At 37.9% G+C, this 26,231-nt stretch overlaps 1 protein-coding gene across 1 annotated transcript; it reads left to right on the top strand.

Annotated features, from left to right (window-relative positions):
• Window positions 1-137: 137 nt before the first annotated feature.
• On the top strand, window positions 138-25,564 carry LOC104461482 (actin-related protein 3B). Its single transcript, XM_010073103.1, has 12 exons — window positions 138-346; window positions 7,660-7,715; window positions 9,555-9,679; window positions 10,676-10,786; window positions 11,164-11,259; window positions 11,414-11,521; window positions 12,508-12,651; window positions 13,251-13,424; window positions 15,602-15,694; window positions 23,368-23,493; window positions 23,929-24,012; window positions 24,607-25,564. Exons 1-12 carry the CDS (start codon window positions 138-140, stop codon window positions 24,700-24,702), a joined length of 1,422 nt encoding a protein of 473 aa, XP_010071405.1. The 3' UTR covers window positions 24,703-25,564.
• The last annotated feature ends 667 nt before the right edge of the window (window positions 25,565-26,231 follow it).

A 26,231-nucleotide genomic window follows, 5' to 3' on the forward strand; every position in this document is an offset into this window, starting at 1 on the left:
TTCCTCCCCGTTGGGAGTCGGGCCTGTGGCCCCCGGGGATAATGTGTTTTCACGTGCCTTTGCCTCCTCTTGGGTCCAATTTGTGTTCGTGTTTTCTGACTTGAAACTATTGTATGATTAAAGTGCTAAAATTGGGGATGGGTTATGTGAAAGGACTGCCTGGAGAGAGGGGACGAGTTTGCTTTGCCTGGGAGCTACCCACCAGTGCTGACTGTGGCCCAGAGGCAGGGGAGGTGTGTTTGCTGGGCTGTGGTGTCTCCTTCATGCACCCGGGCTGCAGTGGCCTTCCTGGACTGCGTCTGGCTGTGTCTCTGGATGGCATGTACGTCTTCTTGAACCTTTCCAGGTATTACCTCCAACCAGCAATGGCCTGAGAGCTGGCTGTCTTGTACTAGAACTGTTTCTTGGTCATTAGGTCATCCCTTCTTCGCCTTTGTCAAATCAGTGTGAGATTTATTCTGTATTTAGCCAAACCGCAAGTTTTGTAACTCACGTCTTTGAGGACTGAAATGAACGTAAATTGCTGAGGCTGTTCTCAGGAGGTGTTTCAGAAACAGGTTTTTCCTACCTGTCTGTGGCTAGAGCAGACCCGTTCATCGTCAGATAGACCAGTTCTGCTGTGCTTCAGGAATGGGAGGTGTCAGAAGGAGCTCTAATGAAAGTGATACTGAATGTGTGGTGTGCTCTTGCTAATATCTTTCCTTTTGCTCAACAGTTATGGACAGCTTTGAAGAGAGGAGACACTGGTCCATGAGTAACTATTCAGACAATAACTTTACTTGTTGGGCTGTGCGTCAGTGTCATTGATTGCATCAATGTATTGTAAAATAGGCCTTTCCTCTGCATGGAATTTGCAGCACTATTTTAATTTATTTCATACTTGGAAAGTTAGCTTTAAAATTTCCAAAACTAAGCCATCTTAAATAAAACCGACCCCAAAACCAACCAAACAAAAAACTGAAACCCCTAGATAGCCAGAAGAAGCGCTTTCCCATGATGTGGTGTCATATAGCCTTCTCCTGAAAAAGTGTTTCATGTTTTGAAATACATCTTTATTCAACTGTCATAAAACTTGTAAGAGTCTCTTGCTCTGTTTCTGTTTATACCTTATCTTACCAGCAATCATTTCTGTCCCCTCAATGGAGAATACTGGAGTACACAGCTGGAAACTTTGGAGTAGAATAGAGACAGGGTTCCATCTTGCGTATAATTCTGCCTGTGCATTAGCTACTCCTTGATAGTTTCCCAGGTTTCTTCTATTTATTTGCTGAAGATATTTTAAGTATCTGTTCTCTACAGAACTGTTATTGTTAAAGGAGTATTACTTGACAGTTTTGAAGAGTTTTTCAAGGAGAGGAATGCGAGCTCTAGGTAGATCCTTTAGAGAGGCTACAATATAAACTACAAAATCCAGAAAATGTGTTAAGTGAAATGTCTGTCTCTTGCAGGAGACCTCCTTTGCTCTCAGATTGTGGAGTGATTCCAGTGTTGCACTAGCAGTAGATAATTGCTGACCAACAGTTGTACAAAATAAATAAGGACATAAAACAATTTATTGTGTCCTTTCAGAGAAATAATAATTTAAGCTGAATTTCTAAAATGTATTTAGTGCTTGTCTGAGAAAAACTGATGGAGTTTGTGTGTGTGGGCCTGTATATCAGTTTGTTTCAGGAAGGGCTTATATAGTCCCCAAATGATGCAACTTTGCATTTCCATGCCTCCAAATAATCTTAATTCATATGAGACAGCATAGTGTTTCTGCTGATGGGACTTCTGCTTGGCTTTGCTGCAGGGAACTGAAATGTGTAAGCCTTCAGCAATGAGATTATTGAATTTGAGATGTTATCTTGCAGAATTCAAGAAGAAAGAAGAGTCTGAACCAAAGCAGCCAGAAGTAGCTTGACTCAGATACGCAGTCTCTGGAATTTTCCTCTGTGTGGGCTGAAAACCTTCTTATTGTTAGAATGAATCTACTTTGGGTTACAAGCTTCAAACAATTCATTCAAATTATTCATGAAAAAGCTTTCAGATTAAAAGCTTGGAAGAGCATAGCGGAAAGGAAAAGGTATATGCCGACATGCTCTGTGGAACATTCTGTATATAAAACACACTTTTCTACTTACATCTCTGGTACTGAATGAGGTGCTTTGTCCAGGCGCTAATCTATCTTATTTTCTTGTAAGGGGATTTAAGAAGTTTGTGAAAAACTCTTTCTGTTGTTGTTCTGCACTTAAGGGGCCTGTTGGCAGCCATAGGCCTCAGTCCTGTAAAATGCTGGAATTTCTCAAAAAAACCCACAAGTGTATAGAAAATAGGTACAGACCTTCAGTGAGAAGCATATTGTCATAGCAGGATAGAATAAGATTCCTTTTCTCTATTGGATAGATGACTTGAACTTCCTTTAGAAATAGAGAGTGAACGGTTTATGACAATTTGCAGAAAGTGGAAATAATTTGCTATCGTCATTTCCATTAGTATTTGCAAATGACTTGTCCTACTTCAACTTTGATGCACTACATTTTCAGTTTCTTTGCATGGGGTTTTCCTCGTGATCAGTTTACGCATTGCTGTCGGTCTTTTTGTGGAAAAGGGCATGCTATTTTTAGTTTCTTAGGACTACCAGGCCTTTCTGGTGTTGCTGTTCTAAGTAGTTTTAAACTTCATAGCCAGTTTTATTAACTGGCATTTAGCTGTGGGACATCAGAATGCTAGTAGGTGGGTGTGTGAAACAAAGATGTCTTAAAATACGTCTCTCCTCTTCAATGTGTGCATTTGCAGATACTGAGAATATTTCTATTTTTGGTGTATTTTACTGATGTCACTCAATTTTTCTTTTACTAAAGAAAAATTATTTTGGCAAAGTCTTACTGATGAGCTTAAGGTAAATACTTGATTTTTGGGAGAAGTGAGGTGGACTTGTCTTAAAACTTGAAGCTTAAGGTTTTTTTTTGTTGTTGTTGGCATATTAAAGATAGCTGGAACCTCAGAATACATTAACATTTTTGCCCCCCTTACTATATTTCTGATGCTCAATGTGTTGATTTAGCCAAGTGTTACCTCCGCTGTTTACGCGTGAGACTTGTGAACAGGTGTTACTGTAATTGCTCTTCTGGGTCTAAGGAGCCGGAGTTAATTAACTGTTGTTTATAATGACAGGCCTCAGTCCTGTGAAGTGCTAGACTCTCTCAGAAGGCGATGGCTCTAATATATACTTTATTCTCATAGAGGCTGCTGGTGCTCTTGGGTAAATTGAGAATTGAGCAGACATAAGATGTTTTCTGTTTCATATTTCTTCCTTCACCCATTCTTTCTTCATTCCCATTCCTTCATCACATTCTCCTTCATTTCAGAAGTGCTGTTCCACATCTCTATGGAGAACTTGTGTTGCGAGTTTCTCAGGCACATTTGTAATAACGATAATACAGTCTGTTTACGGCAGCATGGCATCACAGGTGTTCTGGCAGTAGTAACTGTTAGTTATTTAGCATCCTAGCTGTCAGGGAAAGTGTTCTTTTTACAGAGGTTTTTTGTTTGTTTACAGGACTTTCTTAAAGCAGTTTGCTGTTTTCAGTCACTTCCTATCTATATTTTCTATATTTTCAGTGTTGGTTTTTTTTGGTTTTTGTTTTTCTTTTTCTTTTTTTTTTTTTTTTGGTGGATGTAACACATTGTTTTAAAGAGCTGGGCCAAAAAGCAATAGAAATTGAGGAGATACTAAAATGTTCAAAGCTGGGCTTTGGTCTTTTGCGTACTCGTCCAGAGAAAAATTGGATGTCTTGTATTTTGAGATGGATGAACCAACCCCTTGAGTGTGTGTTTTTTTTAATGCCTAAATTATATTGTTCTCATTCTTTAGTAAGAATTTTCCAAAATATAAAATTTCTCTGCGCTTTAAAGTGGTTGAGAGTGTAGCATCTGCTTCCACATTCAGTCCATTTGTATATCTTTGCAGTCATTTTTTAGTCTAAGTTTTTCTGTCTTTCCGTGTGTTGTGGTTTAACTCCAGCTGGCAACTGAGCCCCACACAGCCGCTTGCTTACTCCCCTGTGTGAGTATCAGAAGGGTAAAAGTGAGAAAACTCTTGGGTTGAGATGAAGACAGTTTAATAGGTAAAGCAAAAGCCACACACACAAGCAAAGCAAAACAAGGAATTCATTCACTACTTCCCATTGGCAGGCAGGTGTTCAGCCATCTCTAGGAAATTAGGGCTCCATCAAGCATAACAGTGATTTGGGAAGAAACGCCATGACTCCAAATATTCCCCCCTTCCTTCTTCTTCCCTGGGTATATATGCTGAGCATGACATCATCTGGTATGAAACATCCCTTTGGTCAGCTGGGCTCAGCTGTCCCAGCTGTGTCCTCTCCCAACTTCTTGTACACCCCCAGTCTCCTCAGTGGTGGGGTGAGAAGCAAATTTGTGTACTAACTAATCATGTGGGGAAAATAGTATGTAGGAGACAACACTACTTTTCAAAACTGCTTGTTTTAACAATATATAACTTCCAGTGATTTTTTTTTTTTAATATGAGTAGTCCCTTCAAATTCCCTTGCAGGAAATAGCCTTAGTCTATTGGGTCAGTCTTCTACCAGTCTTTAACGCAGCCTCCAGTATGCTGTGTTTTGGAGAGTTTCCAGTAGGTTCATATCTCACTTGCAATAAATCTGCTACTTTTAATGAAATTACATTGGAATACTGATTATCTACACATTCCCTACAGCTGTCTGTGTAATTACAGATCACAAGACCATTAGTCTGCTAGGCTGTAACCTAGGAGAAAGAAAACCATGTTTTAGATGCTTAAATATTCATTGGAGAAGGGACTGGAGACCAGGTAGCGTCTCTAACTGTTTAAGTCCAGAGCCTTTCAGGTCAGCAAAAATTTAAATATCTTGTATAAAAGGGAATAATCTCTGTAGGAGGCCTTGGAAGTGGGTCACCCAAACACTTTAATGTACTCTTGGGTATGGCTTTGGAAAGTGGACTGTGTTTGGATCCTGCTGGGCAGAAGAAAAATCTGGGACAAAGGCTGCCATGTCCTGAGTGAGTAGGCTACTGGATAAGAAAGGGCAGCACAATGGCATCATCTCTTTTCCTTCTCTTCCTCAGTGGTTTTGAGAGTAGTTTGAGTTGCCCTTCCACTTGGTTTTGTCAGAACACCTGAAATACACCTACTTGTCCAAGTCCGTCTCTTGTTTGATCCTAAATAGATTTCTTTTTTTTTTTTTTGGAACAGCATTTTTTTTTTTCACTTCCTTGCTTCAACTGAGAATTTAGTTTTCTCCTAGTTCTAGTATTAATCCTTCATGGATTAATGACATGTCAAAGAAATATTTCCAGATGTTATATTCTGTGAGATGTGTTATCTGAAGAGAACTATTTTTCACTGATACTGAGAAACAAGCTTACCTCATAGTTTCAACTGGGGTTAATTCAGCTATTGAAAAAATAAATTGGTAAAATATTGAACTCTAGGCTTTTGGTAACTTTGTAAGTTATTCTAGTAGGGGCATCTGATCCCTACTTGAGAGGGAAGGTAAAGCTGTTGCAGACCGATAGCCCAAGCTGACTTTTAGGGGGTGTGTTCTTTTTAATACTGGGGGTGGGTGTGAGTTTAACATGTGTGTAGAGGGGGAAAAGATGGCAAACTGAACTCGCCTCTTGGCCAGAGTTTAGTTTAAGAAATGAGTTCTGGTTATATTGCAGGAACCTTTTAATTTTATATATATACATATGCATGCACACACACATTTAAAACGTATAAAAAAGATACACTTATTTGCACGCTTAGGTATATACAGCATACATATAAATTTTACTTTGGTTTTGTTACTGGGGCTTGAAGGGCTGTTTTTGTGAGGTTTCTGCCTGATTGCTGTTTCTAAGTCTTAGAGCTAGGTCTGTTGAATCGAAAAACGATTTTCTTGGTCCTCACTATGTGTATTTGAGCAAAACTCATTTCAGAGAGAGAAATGAAGAGGAAGTATCCTGTAATGTGTCTTAAATTCCAGTGTAACTCCTGTTGTTGCTTGTTATGTTTTAACAATATTCCCTGGGTAAGCCACATTCTAAAATGTGAAGAAACTATGCAATAATAATCATAAAAAGAATTCTTACCAGTAATAGCCTTCTTTACAAATCAGTCTAATTTAATGTCCTGATTATGTTTTTTGAGAACCACAGAAAGTATGCATAAACATTTTGGGTTAGACTGAAAGCATCTGCCTATATAATGATGATTAAAAATGCAGCAAACCCTTGCCCCCAAAATGCAATCCTTGTCTTTTTAGCCTTGGGGAAAATGTCTTTTTTAACTATTATTTGAAGTCTGGTGAAGCTGTAGCTTTGAAGAGATGTTCAAAATATAATATTTAAATTCCAAGTTCATTGCTAATTCAGTTTTGATTTAATTCCTTTATTTAAGCAAAGTGACTCTTAATGAGTGTTTTTATACCAGATACTCCATAAAGGGGAACTTACTGTTTAAGTTCTTAATGAAGAAGCAACCGTCTGCTTTAGCCATGGCTTAATATTTTTTGCAAATATTGAGAACAGGCTGTAGACAAAGACCCTAAACTCACTTCAGGACCTAGATTGTGACTGGCCTCATTTAAGAATGTCATGGCTCTAGGTTTTTGTGGTAAAAATGGATGTGAATAATGCTAATTTCCTTCAAATCATGGTATTGTGCTGCTTTTCCAATCTAATAACACTATTAAAGACTTCAGTCTCTGGACCCATTCAATTAGTTTTGTTGGGTTTTTATACTTTTTTTTTTTTTGGAAACTGCTTTGGCATTGTGGAGTTTTTTTCCTAGGAATTAGAGCTGTTTTTCATAGTCTGGGATATTAATTTTCTCTAGTTGCTGAAGACTTAAACCAGCTTGCAGCCAGTAACACCATGCAGAAATTTTAGACAGTGCGAAAATTCTTTTTCTTTTTTTTTTTCTTCCCCAAGTTACCATTTTCTTTTTTGTCTTGACTGCTTCCTTGCTGAAATAGATATTAGATGTATATTGAAAGAGAAGGACAGTGCTTCATACCATCTGCTGCCCATTTCTAAAGCATTTTATCAATGCATGCTTACTTTGGTGTAGTATGTATATATTACTACATACACACACTATGCCTATGACAAAGGGAGTGGTTTCTGCAAGGCTTGGAAGGGAATTGTATCGGGATTAAAACTGGACTTGTGAACTGTGGTTTGTACTTAAGCCACGCAATTTTTTCTTATGTTTGACAGTATTAAATAAATATGAAAAGTCTAATGACACCTTTGGTCACGGTAGCTTTCTGAAAGGCAAGAGCTGCACAGCCCTGTTGTGCCAAAGGGTAGAATGTGGCCTGCCCATCTTTTGTCAGAGTTGGTCAACAAGATGGAGAAAGTAAGAGCTGAGTTTTCAGATTTCGTGGTTTGGAAAACACACAAACAAAATTTGTAAACTGAAGGTGTCTGAAGAATAAATAATACTTAAAATATTTACCATTTCAGAGTTTTCTTCTCAGCAGGATGACAGTTGAAAGCATAACCCATAAAATGTACGTGTGGTATACAATTGTTTGGCCTTGACTTCTTGAAGTGTAGTGAATTGAAAGTATTTTTTTTTTTTTTTTAATCTAAGTGAATCTAATGACCTTGTGATCATTCCTTTTCTAGGTACACAAAACTTGGCTATGCAGGAAATACAGAACCTCAGTTCATTATCCCATCATGTGAGTAATCTTTTGTCCCTCCAAATTCTAATATACGCTGCTATGGCTGAGCACTTTTGTGAGTAAATGACGTGCTTCCCGACTCCCAGCTCAGCCTTCATAGTTGTCCTGTCCATCTGGGAAGTGATACTCATTGCTTTAGCGTCTTTGGCTAGAGTGTAGCTACACAGAACTCCTTGTTTGCAGTTAGCTAGGACTGTTGCTCATTAAGTCAGCTCTTGGTTGCTATGACAAAGATGAAGAGAACTCCAGTCCAATTTCCTTTTTATCTCCATTATTTTTCTGCCAGGACTCTTGAGTAGATAGAATGCAATTTACCTCCTGTCTACCTGACACCATGGTTACTGCCCAGATAATCTGGGGAAGGCTTCCAATCAAATTAAGTACTAAAGTGCAGGTGGTGTCTGCCTTATTTACATTGTCTGGGACTGTAGACAGTTTAATATTAAAAAAAAAAAAGCTACTGTTAGAAAATATTCTTTTTGGGTGTGTGTTTACCAATTAAAATAGTTTTGCCCATTTAACATGCTTTTGTTGAGCAGGTTTACTCTTTTTTTTTTTTTGTATGTTAAACTTGTTTAAAGTGTTATGCCCTGCTGGTGTTCTTAATTTTAATTGTTGTCTTAATAGTTTCTCTCAAATGCTATATATGTTTTTACGTCTGTAATGGTATCTATTATCTCATGGCTATCTCCCGTTATGTTAAACACTGCCTTTTACTTTTGAGAAGTTTGTCAATTAATTACTTATTAATATCTAGACTGGTTTGTAGCTACTTAAAGTAGAAGGTATAAAGATAAGGAAATAATAATGGTAATCAGGGGCCAAAGAGGTGGTGGGGGACATGCTCTTTACCAGATGTAGCTGCAGTACTGGTTGTAGTCTAACTATTTTAAGTATTGTAAAACATTCAAACATAAACCACTGGTAAATATTTAAATGTCTTACATTAAAGAAGTGTGATAGCAAGAGTTTCCTGTGAATTTGTTATAAATCCTGTTTTATAAAACTATAAACTCGTTGGGGCTTAGATGTGTTTCCAAAAGAATAGTTTGCCTGCCAGTAATTTTTGGTGCTGATAGTATTTGGTGCATTTGTCGATGATGCCTGTCTGCTCTGCATTTTCTACTTGTATGTTATTTGGGTCCTAATTATGACCTATTAAAAGAAAACTGTATATAAATAAGGTTAGTTTTAAGAGTACTTTATTCCATTTTTATTTATAGCTTGCCCCAGATTTGGGGTTTTTTTTTGCTGTCTCATCTTCTTGCCTATAGCAGCCATCATCTAATAATTTTAGTGATAGTTGCAGCCTGCTAATGGGAAGCATAAGTGTCTCCAAAGATTTCTTTGTAGCACTGCAAATTGATTTCTCCCATCCTCCCTTCTTCCTTCTCACCAACAGAGATAATGACTCCAATACTTATTTCTGAAGTACATAGTTTATTTTCTTGTTCTCCTGGGCTCTGTGTCTTCATTCTCAGAGATGAAACTCAGAAAATTGTGTTGCTTACTGGCTTAAAGAATATCTCCAGTGGAATGCTGTACTTGCACAGGTTTAGTGACTGCTGTAGTCTGTAACAAAATACATTTTTAATATTCTCTGAGTTATTATTTGCATTCATGAGGGATGGGTGACTGGAATCCTGCATGACGCAGTGAGAATGAACTTTGCTATATTGCCTTGTCAATACATTGCTTGCATAATTTCTGCTTTCTGGAAACTGTACTTTCTATATCCCAATTTTTATTTCTGGAAAAGAATCTTTAAATAAATACTCATTGCTTGGTATTTAGCTGTTTCAATTTTGTTTAGACTTGTTTGGGTTTTATTTTAAGGTATTGCAATCCGAGAATCAGCCAAAGTAGGTGACCAGGCTCAGAGGAGGGTCATGAAAGGTGTTGATGATCTGGACTTTTTCATAGGAGATGAAGCCATAGATAAACCTACCTATGCTACAAAGGTAAGCATTGAGTATTTTTAAGAAGTGTTTCCAAAGTTTCACATTTTTTATTATTATTTAATGTTCTAGAACTTTTTGATAGCCATTTAAAACACACATTTGCGCTTTGTAAATTATTTTTGTTACTTTTTTAAAACAGCATGATTTCATTGTGGCTTACCTTTTTTTTGAATGTTTGCTTTGCTAGTGCTGTCCTGTGTGATTGGTGCTTGAACCTTTTTGTAAATATCCATTGATACTGTGTAACTGCTCGGTTTTCAAAATTATTAGCTATTCCCATAGTCATAAACACTGAATCTTTAAATTCTTGCTAAAAGTGTATCCTCTTAATGTGGCATATGAACTGGAGAATGTGTTGGATGCTTTTGCTTCAGGGAATGTCACAATTGTTTTGTAGAGGGCTGTCTTCAATGCAGCTTTTCTGTGAATCATATTTTCCATACCCTAGTAAAGGACTTCTTGTACTTACAAAGTGTTACTGGCTTATGAATTATGTGGAAAAAAATCGTATTTTATACATCCTACTGTGTTACTTAAATGTCAGCTGTGTTCTTAACATTGAACAAAATGTAAACACTATGCCTGCCAGAATTTTCGTTGAAAAATATATAGCCTATATGGTCTTTGTTTCTTTTTATAGATTGAAGGCATATTGAAGCCAAGTATGATTCTCAACTTTTATAAATTATAAAAGTGATACAAAAAGCTTAAAACACAGTGCTGCAATAGAGCAATAGTAGTATTAGGAATAGAACCTGGATTCTGGCTTCTAGTCATCCAAGTTAGAATCTCAATCTGAAGTACCTGGGAGCAGGAGATAACTTCAAATAGTGCCTCTAAATTAAAATTAGAATGGAGGACTTTATAAGGTGACCATTAGATGAGGTGTCTGCATTCTTGCAGAAGATGTAAGGGTTTGGGGACTTGGGCTGTTCCTGTTTCTGCGTTTGTTTACCCTTGTATGGTCTAGAGTGTTGAAAAGTTTTCTTGCTTCAGTGGCCTATACGACATGGTATTGTTGAGGACTGGGACCTCATGGAGAGATTCATGGAGCAGGTCATTTTTAAATACCTACGAGCTGAACCTGAGGATCACTATTTTTTAATGGTGAGTTAATGAGGCTGGGTAAGAAAATATTTTTGTAAGAGGAAAACTAAATGATGTTCCAAGCACAAGTGGCTCTGTTGTCTGTTGGAGGATTTTTCTCTGTATTTTATCTTCAGCAACCAGGGGTGGGGCAGGAGCAAAGTAATCTGTAAAGTTGCATTATAACTAAATTCTGTTCATTTTGGGATACAGGCTACTGCAAGTTGGATTTCGTTTTTAAAAAGCTTCAATCACTTTATTGAAACTAAATTATGTTTGAAATTATCTCTTTTGAGTTCACTGAGAATTTTAGAAGTTTGATTACCATACCAAGCTAATAAACGCATGAAGCGTTAGGACTCTGAGGTGATTTTCAAAACTTTTTTTTTTTTTTGCAGACAGAGCCTCCGCTGAACACACCAGAAAACAGAGAGTATCTTGCGGAAATCATGTTTGAATCATTTAACATACCAGGACTTTACATTGCTGTTCAGGTGAACAATGTGAATGTGTACTTTATAAAGTACAGTATAGCTGCAGTGTGTGTAATCTTCTGTATGCACATGTCTAAAATGTTTGAGACAGTGTTTTCTGAAACTGTGAATTAGCACACTGCCTGCTTCTAAGTATAAACTCTTTCTCATGTAGGCAGTTTTGGCCTTAGCTGCCTCTTGGACATCACGGCAGGTTGGAGAACGTACTTTGACTGGAATTGTCATTGATAGTGGTGATGGAGTGACCCACGTAATTCCTGTGGTATGTAGCAGGATGCAGTTTGAAATTATCAATGGTTTGGACAAGTACAGGGTTTGTTTACTATAGGTTTAAATAAGAAGTGTCGAGCTAATCTTTCTTTTTAAATTCTTTGTGTTGCTTCATTGTTTGGGATTTTTTTCGTCCCGTATGATTGTTTCAAAAAAATATGTATTTTTTTTATGTGAACTTATTTATGCAATTAATTTAGCTTGCAGACTGTAGGAAAGTTGCAGTAAGGAAACGTCAGGCCATCTTTTAAAGGCTATTTCTGTGTAAAACTTTATCTTCCCTTACTGTGATGCCTTAGTTCTGTTTAACATTAATGCTTACCATGATTTTGGATCTCCTGCATGCCACCAATATCTGACAATAAATGTCCGAACTTTTTTCATGTCCTGCATTTTGATTGCTTAATATAGCTCACAATATGTACTTTTGGTATGATTTTATTGTATTTTAGAAGTCAGTGAACTCTGTGTGGAAACAACTACAAGCTTGTATAAATGCACATTCATAGACACAGTCAATCTCAAACGGCTCAGTTATGTTAGGACGTTAAAAATATAGAATTATCTGTGCATGCTGACATGTTCTGTTGATGTAATTTTGTATATTTCTGAAGCATGTAGTATGCTTCAGTGATCAGTTATTTTAGAAGTGAAAATTTGATTCTCTTCATCTTGTATTTTGGTATTAACCTGGTCTCAGTTTTTTCTTCGTGTGTGAAAGGCTGTATTTTTACAGTTTCAAGATGTTACTTTATTTTAGAAATGAAAATTTGATTCTCTTCAACTTCATCTTGTATTTTGGTATTAACCTGGTCTCAGTTTTTTCTTCATGTGTGAAAGGCTGTATTTTTACAGTTTCAAGATGTTACTTTTAAATAAAAATCAAAGCAATTATAAAATGAATGTTAGTTTTGCTCTTAATTTTTTGGGACACAGTAGGTTTTTTCCTAAATATTTTTTTCCTCTCCTCTTACATAGGCAGAAGGCTATGTAATTGGAAGTTGCATCAAACATATTCCTATTGCAGGTAGAGATATTACTTACTTTATTCAGCAACTCCTAAGGGAAAGGGAGGTGGGAATTCCTCCTGAACAATCTCTGGAGACAGCAAAAGCCATAAAGGTACACTCTTCTTTATCTCTTGGTACATAAATGAAATTCTCTGAGCTATTTTTTTGTCTTTAACAAATTGCCAGTGACTCTCTTAAAAATGCAAATGTAGGCAGTGTATTGTAATTACACAAGCTTCTGGTGTTTTATCCAATCAAGTGCGGGGGAAGGAGACAGAGGAAGAAAATCTTCATGCTAGACTGTTTGGAGTGAATATGTTCTGCAAATTAGCATCTTAAGCTTTAGATTTGTTTAAAATTTGCTTTTTAATTTAATGAAAAAAGATATATGTAATGTCGGTAGGGTGATTGTGTGGATCTGATCTTGCAACGAGAGCTCGCCACTGAACTTCTTTATCACAGACCTGATGGTTGTGATGTTTTCATTTTGAGACTAATCTAGATGAGTCTGTGAAATCTTACTGAAACAACTATGCTGTGTGCATCGTCTTGTAGGGCTGAGTCTTCAGTAGTCATTTGGGTGAGAACCTCTGTTGAACAGCTCCATCTGTAATAATGCTCACCTATTTTTGTTTTCTGTTTGTGTTACACTTTAATTCAATGCTAGAATACTTACTTTGGGAACTTTTAATGCATGGTATCTCTTAACAGGAGAAATACTGTTACATTTGCCCTGACATAGTGAAAGAATTTGCAAAGTACGACGGAGATCCACGAAAATGGATCAAACAGTATACTGGCATCAATGCAATCAACAAAACCAAGTTTGTTATAGATGTTGGTTATGAGAGGTTTCTTGGACCTGAAATTTTCTTTCATCCTGAGGTAAGAATAGGGACTAGCAATATTGAGTTACTGAAACTTTACTATTTGATTGAAGAGGATGGAGGGGGGCAGGGAAGGGAGGTACTGTCATTTTTAATGCCAGTGCGCCATCATGTGGAAGTAAGATACCGGTAAGTCTGCTGACTGCAGGCACTGTACAGTCCTATGTAACATAAGCACAGAAAAACGTGAGTAGCATTGCAGTGATAATATTTTCAGTCATGGACACTGGCATTTGCGTACCTTCTCTGTTGATACTGAGTCAGTGTATAAAGTATGGATGCTAAAGTTGTCCTTGAGGGAAGTCCATTGAAGTCTGTGTTGCTGTTGTCATAAGTAAAGTGTACAATTCTGTGAAATATTACAATACCTAGTCTGTCTGGTTTTTGGTAGTTCAATTTGAGTGAGCTTCAGGGTATTGTGGGAAATGAAAGAGTTAAGTTTTAATATGTTACAGCATAGCAGAGAAGGTCCTCTCCATTCCTATACACTCCATTGAGTTTATTGCAGGCACCCGTAACCTGTAATACTATTAAAAGATTTAATCAGATCCACCTGAACACTGGTGAAATTTTCCTTTATCTCCCCTCCTCCTATCCGAAGAATATTAAGAAACCTCATTTTCTCACCTTTTGTATAAATTCCAGCCTTAATCTGTTTGTGGTCAGTTTATAGCCATCTGGTCTTGTGCCAACATTAGACCTCAGGGCTAAGTAGTTTCTCCTCCCTGCTGTTTACCCATGTGATCCTACAGAGAGGCATTGAATCCCATGTCAGACATCATTTTAGTAACTCCTCTTTCCATAGTCCTTTCAAAGACTGTTAGGAACAGAAAAAAGGACTAATTTCCATTTTCTTCATTTCTTGATAGTTTCTTGGCTCTCTATTGAAAAAAAGAAAAACACCTGAACTGACTTTCTAGACAAGAAAAACACACTAGATGATGTGTACTGCATCCAAAGAGAATTTCTTGCTGGACTTTAACTCCTCACTTCAAAGGGTATCAAGTTAGCTAGGTAAAAGCTGCCTTTGTTAAAGCTGATTTATAATCTTTTCCTATTTTTTCAGTTTACAAAATTTGTTCTGAAGTCTTTAATACTCTTGAAGTTAGGCTTTGGGGTTTGTAGTTACCCAGATTATTTCTCCACTTTTTAAATTACGTATTTTGCTTGTTATTCTCCAGCCATACAGTATTGCCAGCAGATTGCAATTTCACATGACAGTTCTCTTGTCCCTGTTCTGGGAGCATGTTATACTCTGCTTTGGATGTCATAACTCTCACTTCTACTTATTCCTTTTGACCTGCTGTTTTATCAATATCTTTATGGAGAGCTCAGGAGAAGTTTTCAGACTAGTTCATTCAGACGAGAACTCTCTGTGGGAAGAAACACCACTTCTTCTCTTTTAATTTATGTGGCTTCATGTTTTAGCTTCTTGCATGATTAATTCTTACTATGGAAAATTCACTTGAATATTTGTGGATTTTTCACATCATTCTTATGGCTCCTGATCTCCAAGCCAACTTCCTTTGCTAATTTCTCTTTCAGTTCAATGTACACTTGTTGTGTTTTGGCTCTTGTTATTCATTCATTTAGACGCTTCATCTTGTTTAGGGTGTAAATCCCAAATAGTTTCTGCACTTTTGTGAAAGTTTAAAATGTATATAATAATATATCTATAATAATATATTATTACTTATTTATTGATAATTCATTTAGTTTCTCAAAGTTTAATATCTGAAAGAGCAAAACCTAGGCTGTGAACTGTTCTGTTTTTTTCTTGAAGCTCATGTTAAGTTGTAAGTGGAAAATCACCATTAGTCCAAGAAAGTTGCTAATGTGAGAAAACAGGCTCTAGTATTTATAAATGCCGAAGTTTACATTACTTACTCTGTTGATGTTTGCATTGTTGGAGGCCCATAGTGCACAAATTGTAAATGTTGAATTTATGACCAAGGAAGAGAATTTCTCTGCAGAAAAAGGAATTCTCTTTTCACTTCTACAGAAGTAAATTTCTTAAAATGTAGAGTAATTGGTGAGCAGGTGTAATAATGACTTTAATTCCCACCCACTCCCTTTAAAAGTGCTATTACAAAATCTCTCTACAGTCTCACTACTGCCTTTTTGTTTCTTCATTCCTGGGAGGAAATATCTAACATCTGTTCTCTTTCATTTTAGTTTGCTAATCCTGATTTCATGGAATCCATTTCGGATGTAGTTGATGAAGTTATACAGAACTGTCCCATTGATGTCCGGCGTCCATTATATAAGGTATGGTCTTTCTATTGTAGGATTAACTTAATTTGTTTGAAGACTAAATATCAACACCATTATCATGAAACATATACATAGCTACCACTTCCCCCACTACGAGAAATGTGAACTTTGAATAGCAATAAAGTTCCAGTTAAACAAAGTGCCACTTCTGAATCAAGAGTACTTGATATTTGCTGCATTTTATTTCTGAAAGAAGGGTTATCTGTAACAGCAGTTTGATACATAGGTAAGTATTGTCTCCAGGGAACTGAGGCAGAGGGTTGTTATTTGTATCTGACACTTGTAACGTGAATTCTTGTCCATGAAGTTCTTTGGCTTTTGCCCATTTTAAGGGTTACATCATGGTCTCAGCCGCCCTTCTGCCCCCTGCTTTATTAAGCAGTGGTTTCAGATAAACAGATTTATTTTTTTTGTCGTCATCTTAGCTTGTATCTGCTCACCGTCTGCAATTTTAGTGAGGTAATGAGCCCAATATTAAAGTACATAAAGACTTAAAATCTTTCAGGAGACAATAATTAGGCCTGCTTAAATTTGTCCAGGGTATAGTCCAGAGAGTACTTTCAATCACTGTCACTGATTCATTAGGAAATGAGAAGGAAGGTACTGACAGGCATAGCCTATGGCAAGCTCTCTTTATATTGGAAGCACGTTCTATGTGTCCTGATTGTTTTCTGCTTGTGCAGCAGCAGTGCCCTTTTGGAAATAACAGTATAGAGTAATAGCATGGAGAAGTTGTCTTGGTCATGTAAAAGGTGGCCGTATTCTTCACCTATTAGTTGGAACTTAATGCGCATTCTAAGTCATATCTCAAGATAATTTGTAACTATTAAAATTGTGCAAGTACCATTCTTGCAGATTATATGTGGTATGTAGCCTTTGAAACATTGGTTCACAACCCATCTTTTGGTGTCCTATGGTATTTCTCTTTTTTAGTTTTATTGCCAGTATCCCTGTTTCCCAGTCTGGTCAACATCTCTCTTATGAGGCCACTTATCTTACCTTATGTTGGTGTTTGGAGCAGCAGGACCTTCATTAGACTGACTTCTTCAGCCAGATCCCGTAGCCTGTAGCTATTCAATACCAGGCACAAATGTTCTTTCACACATGATGCAGCCTTTTTATTTGTACAATGGTTGCCAGCAGTGCTCTCTTTTAATTGCCTTGATGATGCCATCTTAATGTGATTGCTTGGAAGAATTGATTTATATTCTTATTCTGTGTCTCTGACACAGAGTTGACAGTTCTGAATTGTTTGGTATGAGCTGCTTTCTGCTGAAGTGGAAGATTGGTAGGCTGGTGGGTTTGGAACCAAGGGACTTGCACTGAAATTTGAAGAAATAAGGGAATTTTTTTTATTTTTTTTTTTTTACAAACCCAAATCTTCAGAAAGCAGAATGAAATTTAAAGTGAGTGCTCATGGGAAATGATAGAGGAGTAATTTTGGATTTTACCAAATGGCTGAAATAATCTGGCATCCTTGCTATGTTGCTTATTCCTGTGTGTTGAATTCTATTGAAAAATGGCCTGTCCTGAAGGCAGCTAGAAATGCGATGATGCTTTTGTGGGGCTCAGTGAGGCATTGCATCACTCATGGCATTCTTTGGGAAGAATGGTGTATGGTTTGTCTAGTTCTATTTTTTGGAGAATTCTTTAGCTTCCTTTTTTTCTTAGTATTATTCAACAACCTTTCCTTATACTTTTCTCATATTTAGATAAATATATAGTATAACTGATATCACAGAAATGCAGAGAAGAGGAAGAGAGCAGTGGCATGATGGGGACTGTGGTCCACCGAAAAACATGGTCCTTCCCCCAGATTTCAGGTTACTATGAGCATACTACTAAACACAGTGTAACTAACGTATGCTCAGTGTGCATAGGTGGGAAACATCTCCTCTGTGATATAGCCACAACAGGTGCTAGTGTTGGATGTTTTCAATACTAGTTGCTAATTAAAAACCTCTTTTCAACCTGGAAATGCTCTGAAATTTGTCCTAACGTTTTTCAATTAGGGCATGAGTTTTGGCACTTAGTGTCAAAAAGAGTAGCTGAATTTAAGTCACCTAGTAATATAACAACTTTAAAGGTGGGCAAAGGGCTTTCAGAAGTTTTAAAAACTGCTTGATGTTCTAATAAACAGTATTTCTTTTTTTTGGTAACAGGTTCAGAAACTGTTGCTCTTACTCCACTTCTTCCTTTTTCCCCATCCCAGATCCTTCCAGAGTTTAGATATTAACAGGAGATGAGAACAGTATTGACACTACTGAGGTCTGTAACTTCTGCCAAGAGAAAGTGCGTAAGTGTAGGGTCACTGGCTGTCCCAACAATTGATTTCTTTCAGCTTTTCTCTGCTGTGTTTTTTGGCACAAATATATGAATGAAAGAATTTAAGATAAGTGACATTTGAAACCAGGTAAATTCTGTCAGAAATATCTCTGAAAGATCCTAGCCAGGCATGTTTAAATATTCATGATTCAAATAATGACAGCTCAAATTGTAACATCCCTGATATCAAAACTTTTAAGGTAGCTTCTTAAGTTGAAAACATTGCACAAGGTGGGGACTGTAGTGTATTGTCAAGTGTGGTGTTTTATTATAGATAAATCATCCAGGTTTTCAGTGGAAACAGAAGTGCATGTGTCGCGACCCAGCTCATAGAACCACCCTGGGTGGGACGAGTGGGGTTCGCGGGGGTTCTATTCCCTTGGGGCAAGTTAAGGTGAGACGGCACCAAAGAATTGCGTACTGGCTTATAATTTTAATGCATATAATTGTTTAGGGAAAAGGGAAAATGTGGGGTATACAACAGAATCAAGGGAAAAGGAAAATCACTTGGTAGAGACAATCCATGACAACACTACCAACTGCCAACAACACAAAATCTCACAGCAATGTGATAACGACAGCATAATCTCCAACAATACTAAGAAACCCGCAGCCGCTCACAAAACTTGCAATCACTTTTCAATATTAAAATAAACAACCTACAGAAAACTTGCCAAACAAGCCCCAAAAGGAGTTGGCATACCAAAAGGAGCTGGCATAAAACTTACAAGGTGTTGCCATATGTGCCAGAGAGAGAGATCAAGAGATACTTGAAGAGAAAAAGAAAGAAAAAAGAGAAAAGAGAGAGAAAAGTTTTCACCACTCTTTGGATCCTTGGAGAAAAGCGTCAACATCTTGGGGGGGGGGTGTTGCTGATCAGTCTGTCAGCATCTCAGGAGTCCTCAGGTGGTCCTTCTCTTTGCTTATTCACCTTTTATAGGCAGAGGCAGGGCCTTGCTTGGCACCAGTTTGCTACTTTGTTGTAAGAGCAAGACTGAGTCCATCCATAGACTCAACAGGGGTTTGCTGTTCATCGTTGATGGCCTTACTCAGCAGGGGTTTTGCCAGTCCATGGAGTAAGGCCTTCAGCGCATTCCTCACCATCTTCTTATCTGCAACTGGACATCAGGAGGCTTCGAGGCTTCGCCTTATCAGAGCCTCGTCGATTGAGTCCATTGTTAGTAAGGCCTTTGGCGCATTCCTTGCCAATCTTCTTATCTACAACTGGAATGTTTTGAGACACCACGAGTCATCGGAGCCTGGACAGTCAATTTGCAGTTTCTGCAAAACTGCACGACTAGTCCTCTACAGCATGGAGACAGGAGTTTAACGGTATTGGCTATTTTCCTTAAGAAGATGACTTTTTAGCTGGGTGTGTCGTTATTGTGGACAATAGTGAACTTGAGTTTGCTGATACGATTAAGCTTTGGATGACACTTGTCTTGGCGTTCTCTCAAAAGGTTAAACTGTTGACTGCCCAGCTCATAACAAGCCATCCTCAGAGCTTGGGGAGATCTGGGGTTCGGGACACTGAAAGGGTGGTAAACATCCCCTTAACGTGACTTCTAACTTGAATTGCTGGTAAATTGTGTGAAAACAGCTTCACATGCGCTGAGCGGTGTGTAGATGGCGCTGTCAGACTGCTGCGCGGCATCCGGCTGGACATCTGCGAGCTGCGGGGAGAAATACAGTCTGATGGTTCCCAGTTGATTTCCCGTATCAACCCTGTTCTTGCCTTTCCTCTCTGAAATTGTAGGTATCCTCAAGCGGAAGAGTTCAGCTGGCTTTTGCTTACCTGTGCTTCAGCAAAATGACAACGTTTGCTATTAGTTACTAAGTACAGAGCAGGGAAGCTCTGTGGAGAGACCACCAAGCCGTTAGATCTGTATCATATATTCCTGCTACCTCTCATGTAAGCGCCAAGTGTTTAGCACTGTTAGTGTAGCACGGGAGTACTGAGAAGCCCTGTTTATTCCTATCACAGCTGTAATTAAATTTATAACAGTATCTGGGCTAGCTTTAACAGTAGCTCAATACATCTGCAGTGTTTTGTGGTTACTTTTGTGTCTGAGTGCAGACACATTTCTGCAGAACAGCAGAACCATAAGTCATGCTGAAATCTTTTGCTGTTACTTGAACTGTTAAATGAGTATTGAAAAGAATGATTTTAAAGAAACAGAAATTGTTTCTCCATCAATAAAAGGCAAACTTTTTTTAAAAAGTGTTTCTCACAATACATTTACTATTTAGTAATGTATTTGTTGTTTGATATGTATAATATTTCTCCTTATACTTCCCATACAATGTTGACAGATATTGCCCTGTAGAGGCATGTTGCTGAATTGATTCACTTGCTTGTGAAGTGCTTGGCTTCAGCTTGTGAACATTCCAGTTTTTCCCCATAATAATTTTTATTTACGGTCATATGGCTGTTGTTACTTGTCTCTGGTGTGGTTGTGTCATGTTAAACAACTTTAATTTAGGCTGTTGTTTGGAAGGAATGGGAACTGGGATGTGTTGCTGAAGCTTGTATTTACCAGAAAAGCAGGGGACGCTTCTCAGTTTGGTGCTGCCAAGTCCAAAGTGTCCAGCTGAGAGTGTGCTTGTACCATGTTACAAGGCACAATGTAAAGATGCACAAACCAGTTCAGCACCTTGTGGTTGGTAGCGTTGAGTTCTGCAGAAGCTAATTTAACTTTTTGGAATTTTTATATAAACTTTATTTAGATAGATTTCTTTTTATTGTAACTGGGTGGTTTCATTAGGTAGCCTCATATCTCTGCAGCATTGCACTGTACAGGCATAATCCAGAAATGGTGTGGGGAGAAACTCAATATCCTGGAGTTCGTAAGAGCAGCAAAGGCTATGGATGAGAAGTGAGAAATTTCTTGACAGCCCTCTGAGGTAATTGGTGTTCACCCCTGGTTTTCTTCTAGAAATGGCCCACTTTCATTGTGTACTTGTTGTGGTTAGCTTTTTCAGGTGTGTGGAAGATCTTCATCAATTTCTTCTGAGGGAATACATTATTTTGAAACAGGTTTTCAATCAGCTATAAAGGTAAAAATCATCTGTAGCTTTTTTCTGTCAGGTGCTATGATAATCAGTGTTAGCTATGAAACCTGTGGTCTGCTTAGAGCTATTAAACCAGTGGAAGTGTGTTTGTGCAGAACAAGATCAGAAGAAATCTTGTTTAACGGAATCAGTTGGAAACAGATACTTAAATCCTAACTTCCTTGATGTCTTTTTCTGGGAGGCCAGAGAATTCCCAGGCAGGCTGAAAACCCAAACATCCCTAGTAAGCCTTCTCCACAGATGTATTTAGCAGGCTTTGTTGTTACATTTTTCATTAAGTAGTTACTGGAATTACTGTGTTGTGTTACAGTCAGTTATTCTAGAGAAGGTATTTGCTGTGGGGTGTGGTTTCTTGGTTGTTTTTTGGGGGGGTTGGTGGCTGTTTGTGTGTGTGGTGCATTTTTTTTTTGTTTTGTTTTTGATCTGGCAGTCTTTTCTGGCCTGCATTGGATCCTTTGTAAGTGGTGGGTGTGTTTGAGGGATGGGAAATGTGTGTGTGGATTCTGCATTCTGAGTGAGGACTCCTTGGCTCCTGACCTCCGTGCAGAAGACTGAGCTGCTGAGTTGTGATAACTTACTGGAAGCCCATACCTGAGCAATCTTCTGCTAAAGAGTTGTTGCAGATTTGGCCCAGTGCTAACAAGAAGTGCAGAAAGCAGGGGAGCTGTGATGTGTAATTAACCATCTTATAAAAGCAGTTGGTGTCACCTAGTTATTTATAGCAAAAATTCTGCTTGGCCTAGCTTGTGCAGGTATGTGATAATGAGATCACTCACCTTTTTAACAAGTGTGCTTCTGTTCTCCTTGTCCAGTATTGTTGTTAAATTTCTTTCAATGTGTAGAAGTACTTGAATAAATCTGTGCAGGGTGTAACATCTTAGCTTCTAACCCTGGAATGATAAAAGATCCTCCCAGTGTTACTGCTAACTTGGTAGTTGCATGAGTTGGTCTCAGATGTATTGAGACAATTATTATCAGGTCTATTCTGAAATCTATTTTTGGTGGTAGCATTGTCCACTTTCTGGAGTATACTTAAGTTTCATTTGCTTTGAATAGAAGTGTTGCCTTCACCATCTTTGCCAACTTCATTGTGTCCAGGTAATATTTTCTGATGGCATCTTTTTAATTGCTATTTCATCACTCTGGTTGGTTGTTGGGTTTTTTTTCCCCCTTGGCAGTTTTCTTTTCCCATGTGGAGTGTGTGACCACTTTGAGACAGAGGAAGAGATGTTCTTGTGTATGGGGGGAAGCAGGGGGAAACTCCCGCCTGCTTTAATTTTAGGACCAGCTGTGGTTTCTGGCTCCTGCTTATACATATGGCTCCTTTCCTCTTCACTGTTCTTCTCTTTTTTTTTGGGAAATGTTTCAGTAAGTTATGGGCATGTGTGCTTTTCTTTTAAGTATACCTGCCTTGTTATGCACTCTTTTATACTGTAGATAATCTGAAGATGTGAAGAAATGAGTTTTTCCTCCTGTAATGCATTTTTATGATGTGCAGACTTTTTTTTTTAATGAATAAACAAGCAGCTTTTTTCTCACTTTACAAGTTACAAACAAGATTTTCCTTCTTAGATGTTGCTTAAAATCCAAACAGTTACTTCAGCATGCTGCAAGTGTGAATGCTTATTATGCATGTCTTTGACTCGTTAGATCTGTGTGTAGGCTTCCTGGCTGAAAACGGTGGTTCAGAGATTCTTTCATTATGTGCACAGTCTTGATCTGTAGTGTAAAAAAAACTATTACTGAGGGGTAATCCTTTGACCTGTGCACAATAAACTCTTGATCTCACTTGTATCCCTTAGAAACATGTCCCCAAGGAACTTGAGTGGTTTTAGTAAGCACTGATTGGTTCGCAGTTGCAGCAGTACGCAATGGCATGCAAGTGGGTTTGTCACAGATCATTTTACTGATAATGAAATGCATTTTAGCTGCCACCGATGTTATGTTCTTTGTTTTGAATCTCCCTACCTTTGAAATGATTTCTGTGTTAGTCTACGACCCTGCATTATCAGAATTAAGGATGGGACATTCTAAAACTCCTCTTTAGAATCCAAGGACCAGTCGAGGCTAGGAGGCTTTTGGTTCTGCTCTGAAACAACAAGGTAGAGGACCATGGACCTCCTCTGGAAATTGAGCAATGCTTAAGGTGTTCTCTGTAGCTTGTCATCTTCCTAATGATGTTAAGATTGAAATATTTACCTTTGCAGTGTTGGCTTTTGGGAAACTTGCTTGAAGATAGATTAAAGAAAGTCTGTTTTATTTCTGCACAGAATGTGGTCCTCTCGGGAGGATCCACGATGTTCAGGGACTTTGGACGACGACTGCAAAGGGATTTGAAAAGAGTAGTGGATGCGAGATTGCGACTTAGTGAAGAACTCAGTGGTGGTCGGATAAAAGTAAGCATTTCAAGTGTATTAATAACATGAGTAGTGAAAGAAATAAGTTCAAAATTTTCACCTCACTAGTGAAAATACAGTGTTGTAAAATGAGTAGTATATATGTATGTGTTTTTAAATATGTTGGTAGCCTTGCAGTGGCTTTACAGGAATCTTAATGTTACTGTGAGCAGTCCCTAAGAGCATTTATAGTTTTCCTTCTAGGAGAGACGTGATCTTAGCAGTAGGCAAGAGGGTTTTAACTGTTGTGTCCCTCAGCATACTAATTATGAAGAGGTTTATGACTTGGTCTCCTAGGTAACGTGGCAGACTGAGTAATAAGTGTAAGACAGTGATGTGAATGGAGGGGTGAAGATGTCTGGGTCTGAGCATTTTCAGTTTGTAAGGATCTTGCCAGAAAATGTAAACCAACTAAACATGAACTGTTTTTCTTAGCCCAAACCAGTTGAAGTTCAAGTGATAACACATCACATGCAGCGTTATGCAGTTTGGTTCGGCGGTTCCATGCTGGCTTCAACAGTAAGTCTCTATCAAAATTATTCTTAACTTTTTTTTTTAATTGCATGTTGTCCTCTGGCTATATTTGACCTGGGTACTGAGTTTTAAACCTTTTTATTGTGACAGTCTAAACTGTCACATTCTGCAATCCTTACCCAACTTTTATCTCAGTACAATTTGTATAGGGCAAGTGGGAGCTTTACTTGAGTAAGGATATCATGACTTGACATAATTCTGAAGAAGTTTTTACATGATAGTTGTAATATAGTCCCTTTACTTTTGAAGGCAGCACCAGAGATTAGTTAGGACATCAGAAATATACGATCCAAATCAATGTTCTTAAATGCAAGAGAGAAGCAGACAGAGGAAAATGGGAGCAATTTGTGTCTTCAAAATGGGATTTCTTATTGCTGTGTTTAAAAGCACTCTTCTGTCTAGACAAACTGTTTTTGATTAATTGTATTCATATCCTAATATTTCATTCTAATTAAAAAATGGAATAACCCATCATAAAGCTGTAATCTAAAAAAAATGTTAAGGCACTAGTTTATTTCTTCATGTTTCTACTTGATATACTCTTATGCTTTTGAGGGGATTTGTTTTATATTTTCATAGCCAGAGTTTTTCCAAGTATGTCACACCAAGAAAGACTATGAAGAGTATGGCCCTAGTATTTGTCGTCATAATCCTGTTTTTGGAGTTATGTCATAATGCTCCTCTAAGGAAAAGAAGATTTCTGGTATCTGGCTGGTGAAGAAACTGACGTAATGCAGAGGAAGGCAGCAGATAGTGTAAATACCGAAGTAAGATGTGGTTAACTCATGGAAGCGTTTGGATCACCGCCGTGCACTGAAGCACAACTTACAGCCCCAGGTCATTTCAGTAAAAAGCCATTTCTCTGCTGACTACTTTAAAGCCTATCCTTCTTTCTTCCTAAATGTGACGTAATTGAAAATAGGTAAGTCTCAGTTTAGGAGGCTGTGCAAATACTACTGAAACTGAATCTAGAAGAATAAAGCAGTGTTCTACTGCTTGTGGAAAGACTTAAACCTTTCCCACTTGTGCCCCAATTCTGCAATCAAATCTTTAGCACTGGAGCACTAAAAACCACATTGCCTTCAGGGGAGTTGGAATGGATGCAAGTACCTGCCCAAAATGATTAGATTGCAGGATTGGGACTGCACTTTGTAAATGTAGGTTTTTCATATCATTTTGTATTTTATGATATTGGTAGGGTGAATTGATGACTAGTTCTAAGCACGAACAGCTATCAATGTCATGGAATGATGTTACACATTTCCAGGTGTGAGGCATGTATTGGAGTTGTGCTGGTATTTTTTTTTTTTTTTAAAAAACAAAGCCATGTATGCTAGAAACTGATTTGTTCTTGTTTGGATGACACAAACTAAGTGATTTACAGTATTGTATAAAGTTTATTATAGACACTGTTACTTTGTTTTGAATTTTCTGAAACTGTTTTAGAGAAGATGATGTTCTGTTTTGATGTTGGTGAGTGGTGGATGACACATGGGCCTTGCACCAGTGAAATAAAAGCTGTTAACATCTTTATGAATGTTTGTGGTAGTCATGATTTACATACTTGTCTATTTTTTTTCACAAGGTTAACTTCCCATTTATATGTCAATGTACATGGAATCGTAGGAACACTGAAGTCGGAAGGGATCTCTTAAGATTTCTGGTCCAGACCCCTGCTCAGTTCAGGACTCACTTCAAAGTCAGATCTGTTTGCTCAGGGGCAGCCAAGTTTCAAGTTTCTGTGAATGGAGGCTCCTTAACATTTCTGACAACCTGTTCTAGGGCTTAACTACGCTGTTATGGGTACATGTTCTTGTGTCCTGGACACTGTGTTTGTTCTTCTATCTAAATAGGGTAGGAAATCCTGCTTACTCTGTCTGTGCTGATATTTATCTGATCTCTGTCAGCACAGGTTATGTAACAGTTTGTGTAGCCCAATAAGAATTTTTCAAGACACATCAGTTTGATTTTTGACTGGCATGGAGGGATTGAGGCAAAGCAATTGTTTGTTCAGCATAAATTAGAAATTAAACAGAAAGGGACTCCATGACTCAAGCCTGGGTCGGAATGCTTTTCGACTTAGAGCTCAGCTCTTGGGAGAAAACACATTGAAGCTCACTTCGCTCAATCCTCTCACTAAGAAAGAAACGGGTAATCTAATATGTACTGTTTCAGCTTGTTCCAGTATTAGATCAGCTTGTCTA

This window comes from Pterocles gutturalis, unplaced genomic scaffold (genome assembly GCF_000699245.1).
Source record: "Pterocles gutturalis isolate BGI_N339 unplaced genomic scaffold, ASM69924v1 scaffold2362, whole genome shotgun sequence".
Taxonomy (NCBI): Eukaryota; Metazoa; Chordata; class Aves; order Pterocliformes; family Pteroclidae; genus Pterocles; species Pterocles gutturalis.

What these genes read in the sequence shown, in the direction of transcription:
- LOC104461482 (XM_010073103.1), top strand. Translation starts at nt 138, where the DNA reads ATGGGTTATGTGAAAGGACTGCCTGGAGAGAGGGGACGAGTTTGCTTT. An exon ending in AACCTACCTATGCTACAAAG is followed by an intron (nt 9,680 to 10,675) that starts GTAAGCATTGAG and finishes TTCTTGCTTCAG; the next exon opens with TGGCCTATACGACATGGTAT. An exon ending in GTTCCATGCTGGCTTCAACA is followed by an intron (nt 24,013 to 24,606) that starts GTAAGTCTCTAT and finishes ATATTTTCATAG; the next exon opens with CCAGAGTTTTTCCAAGTATG.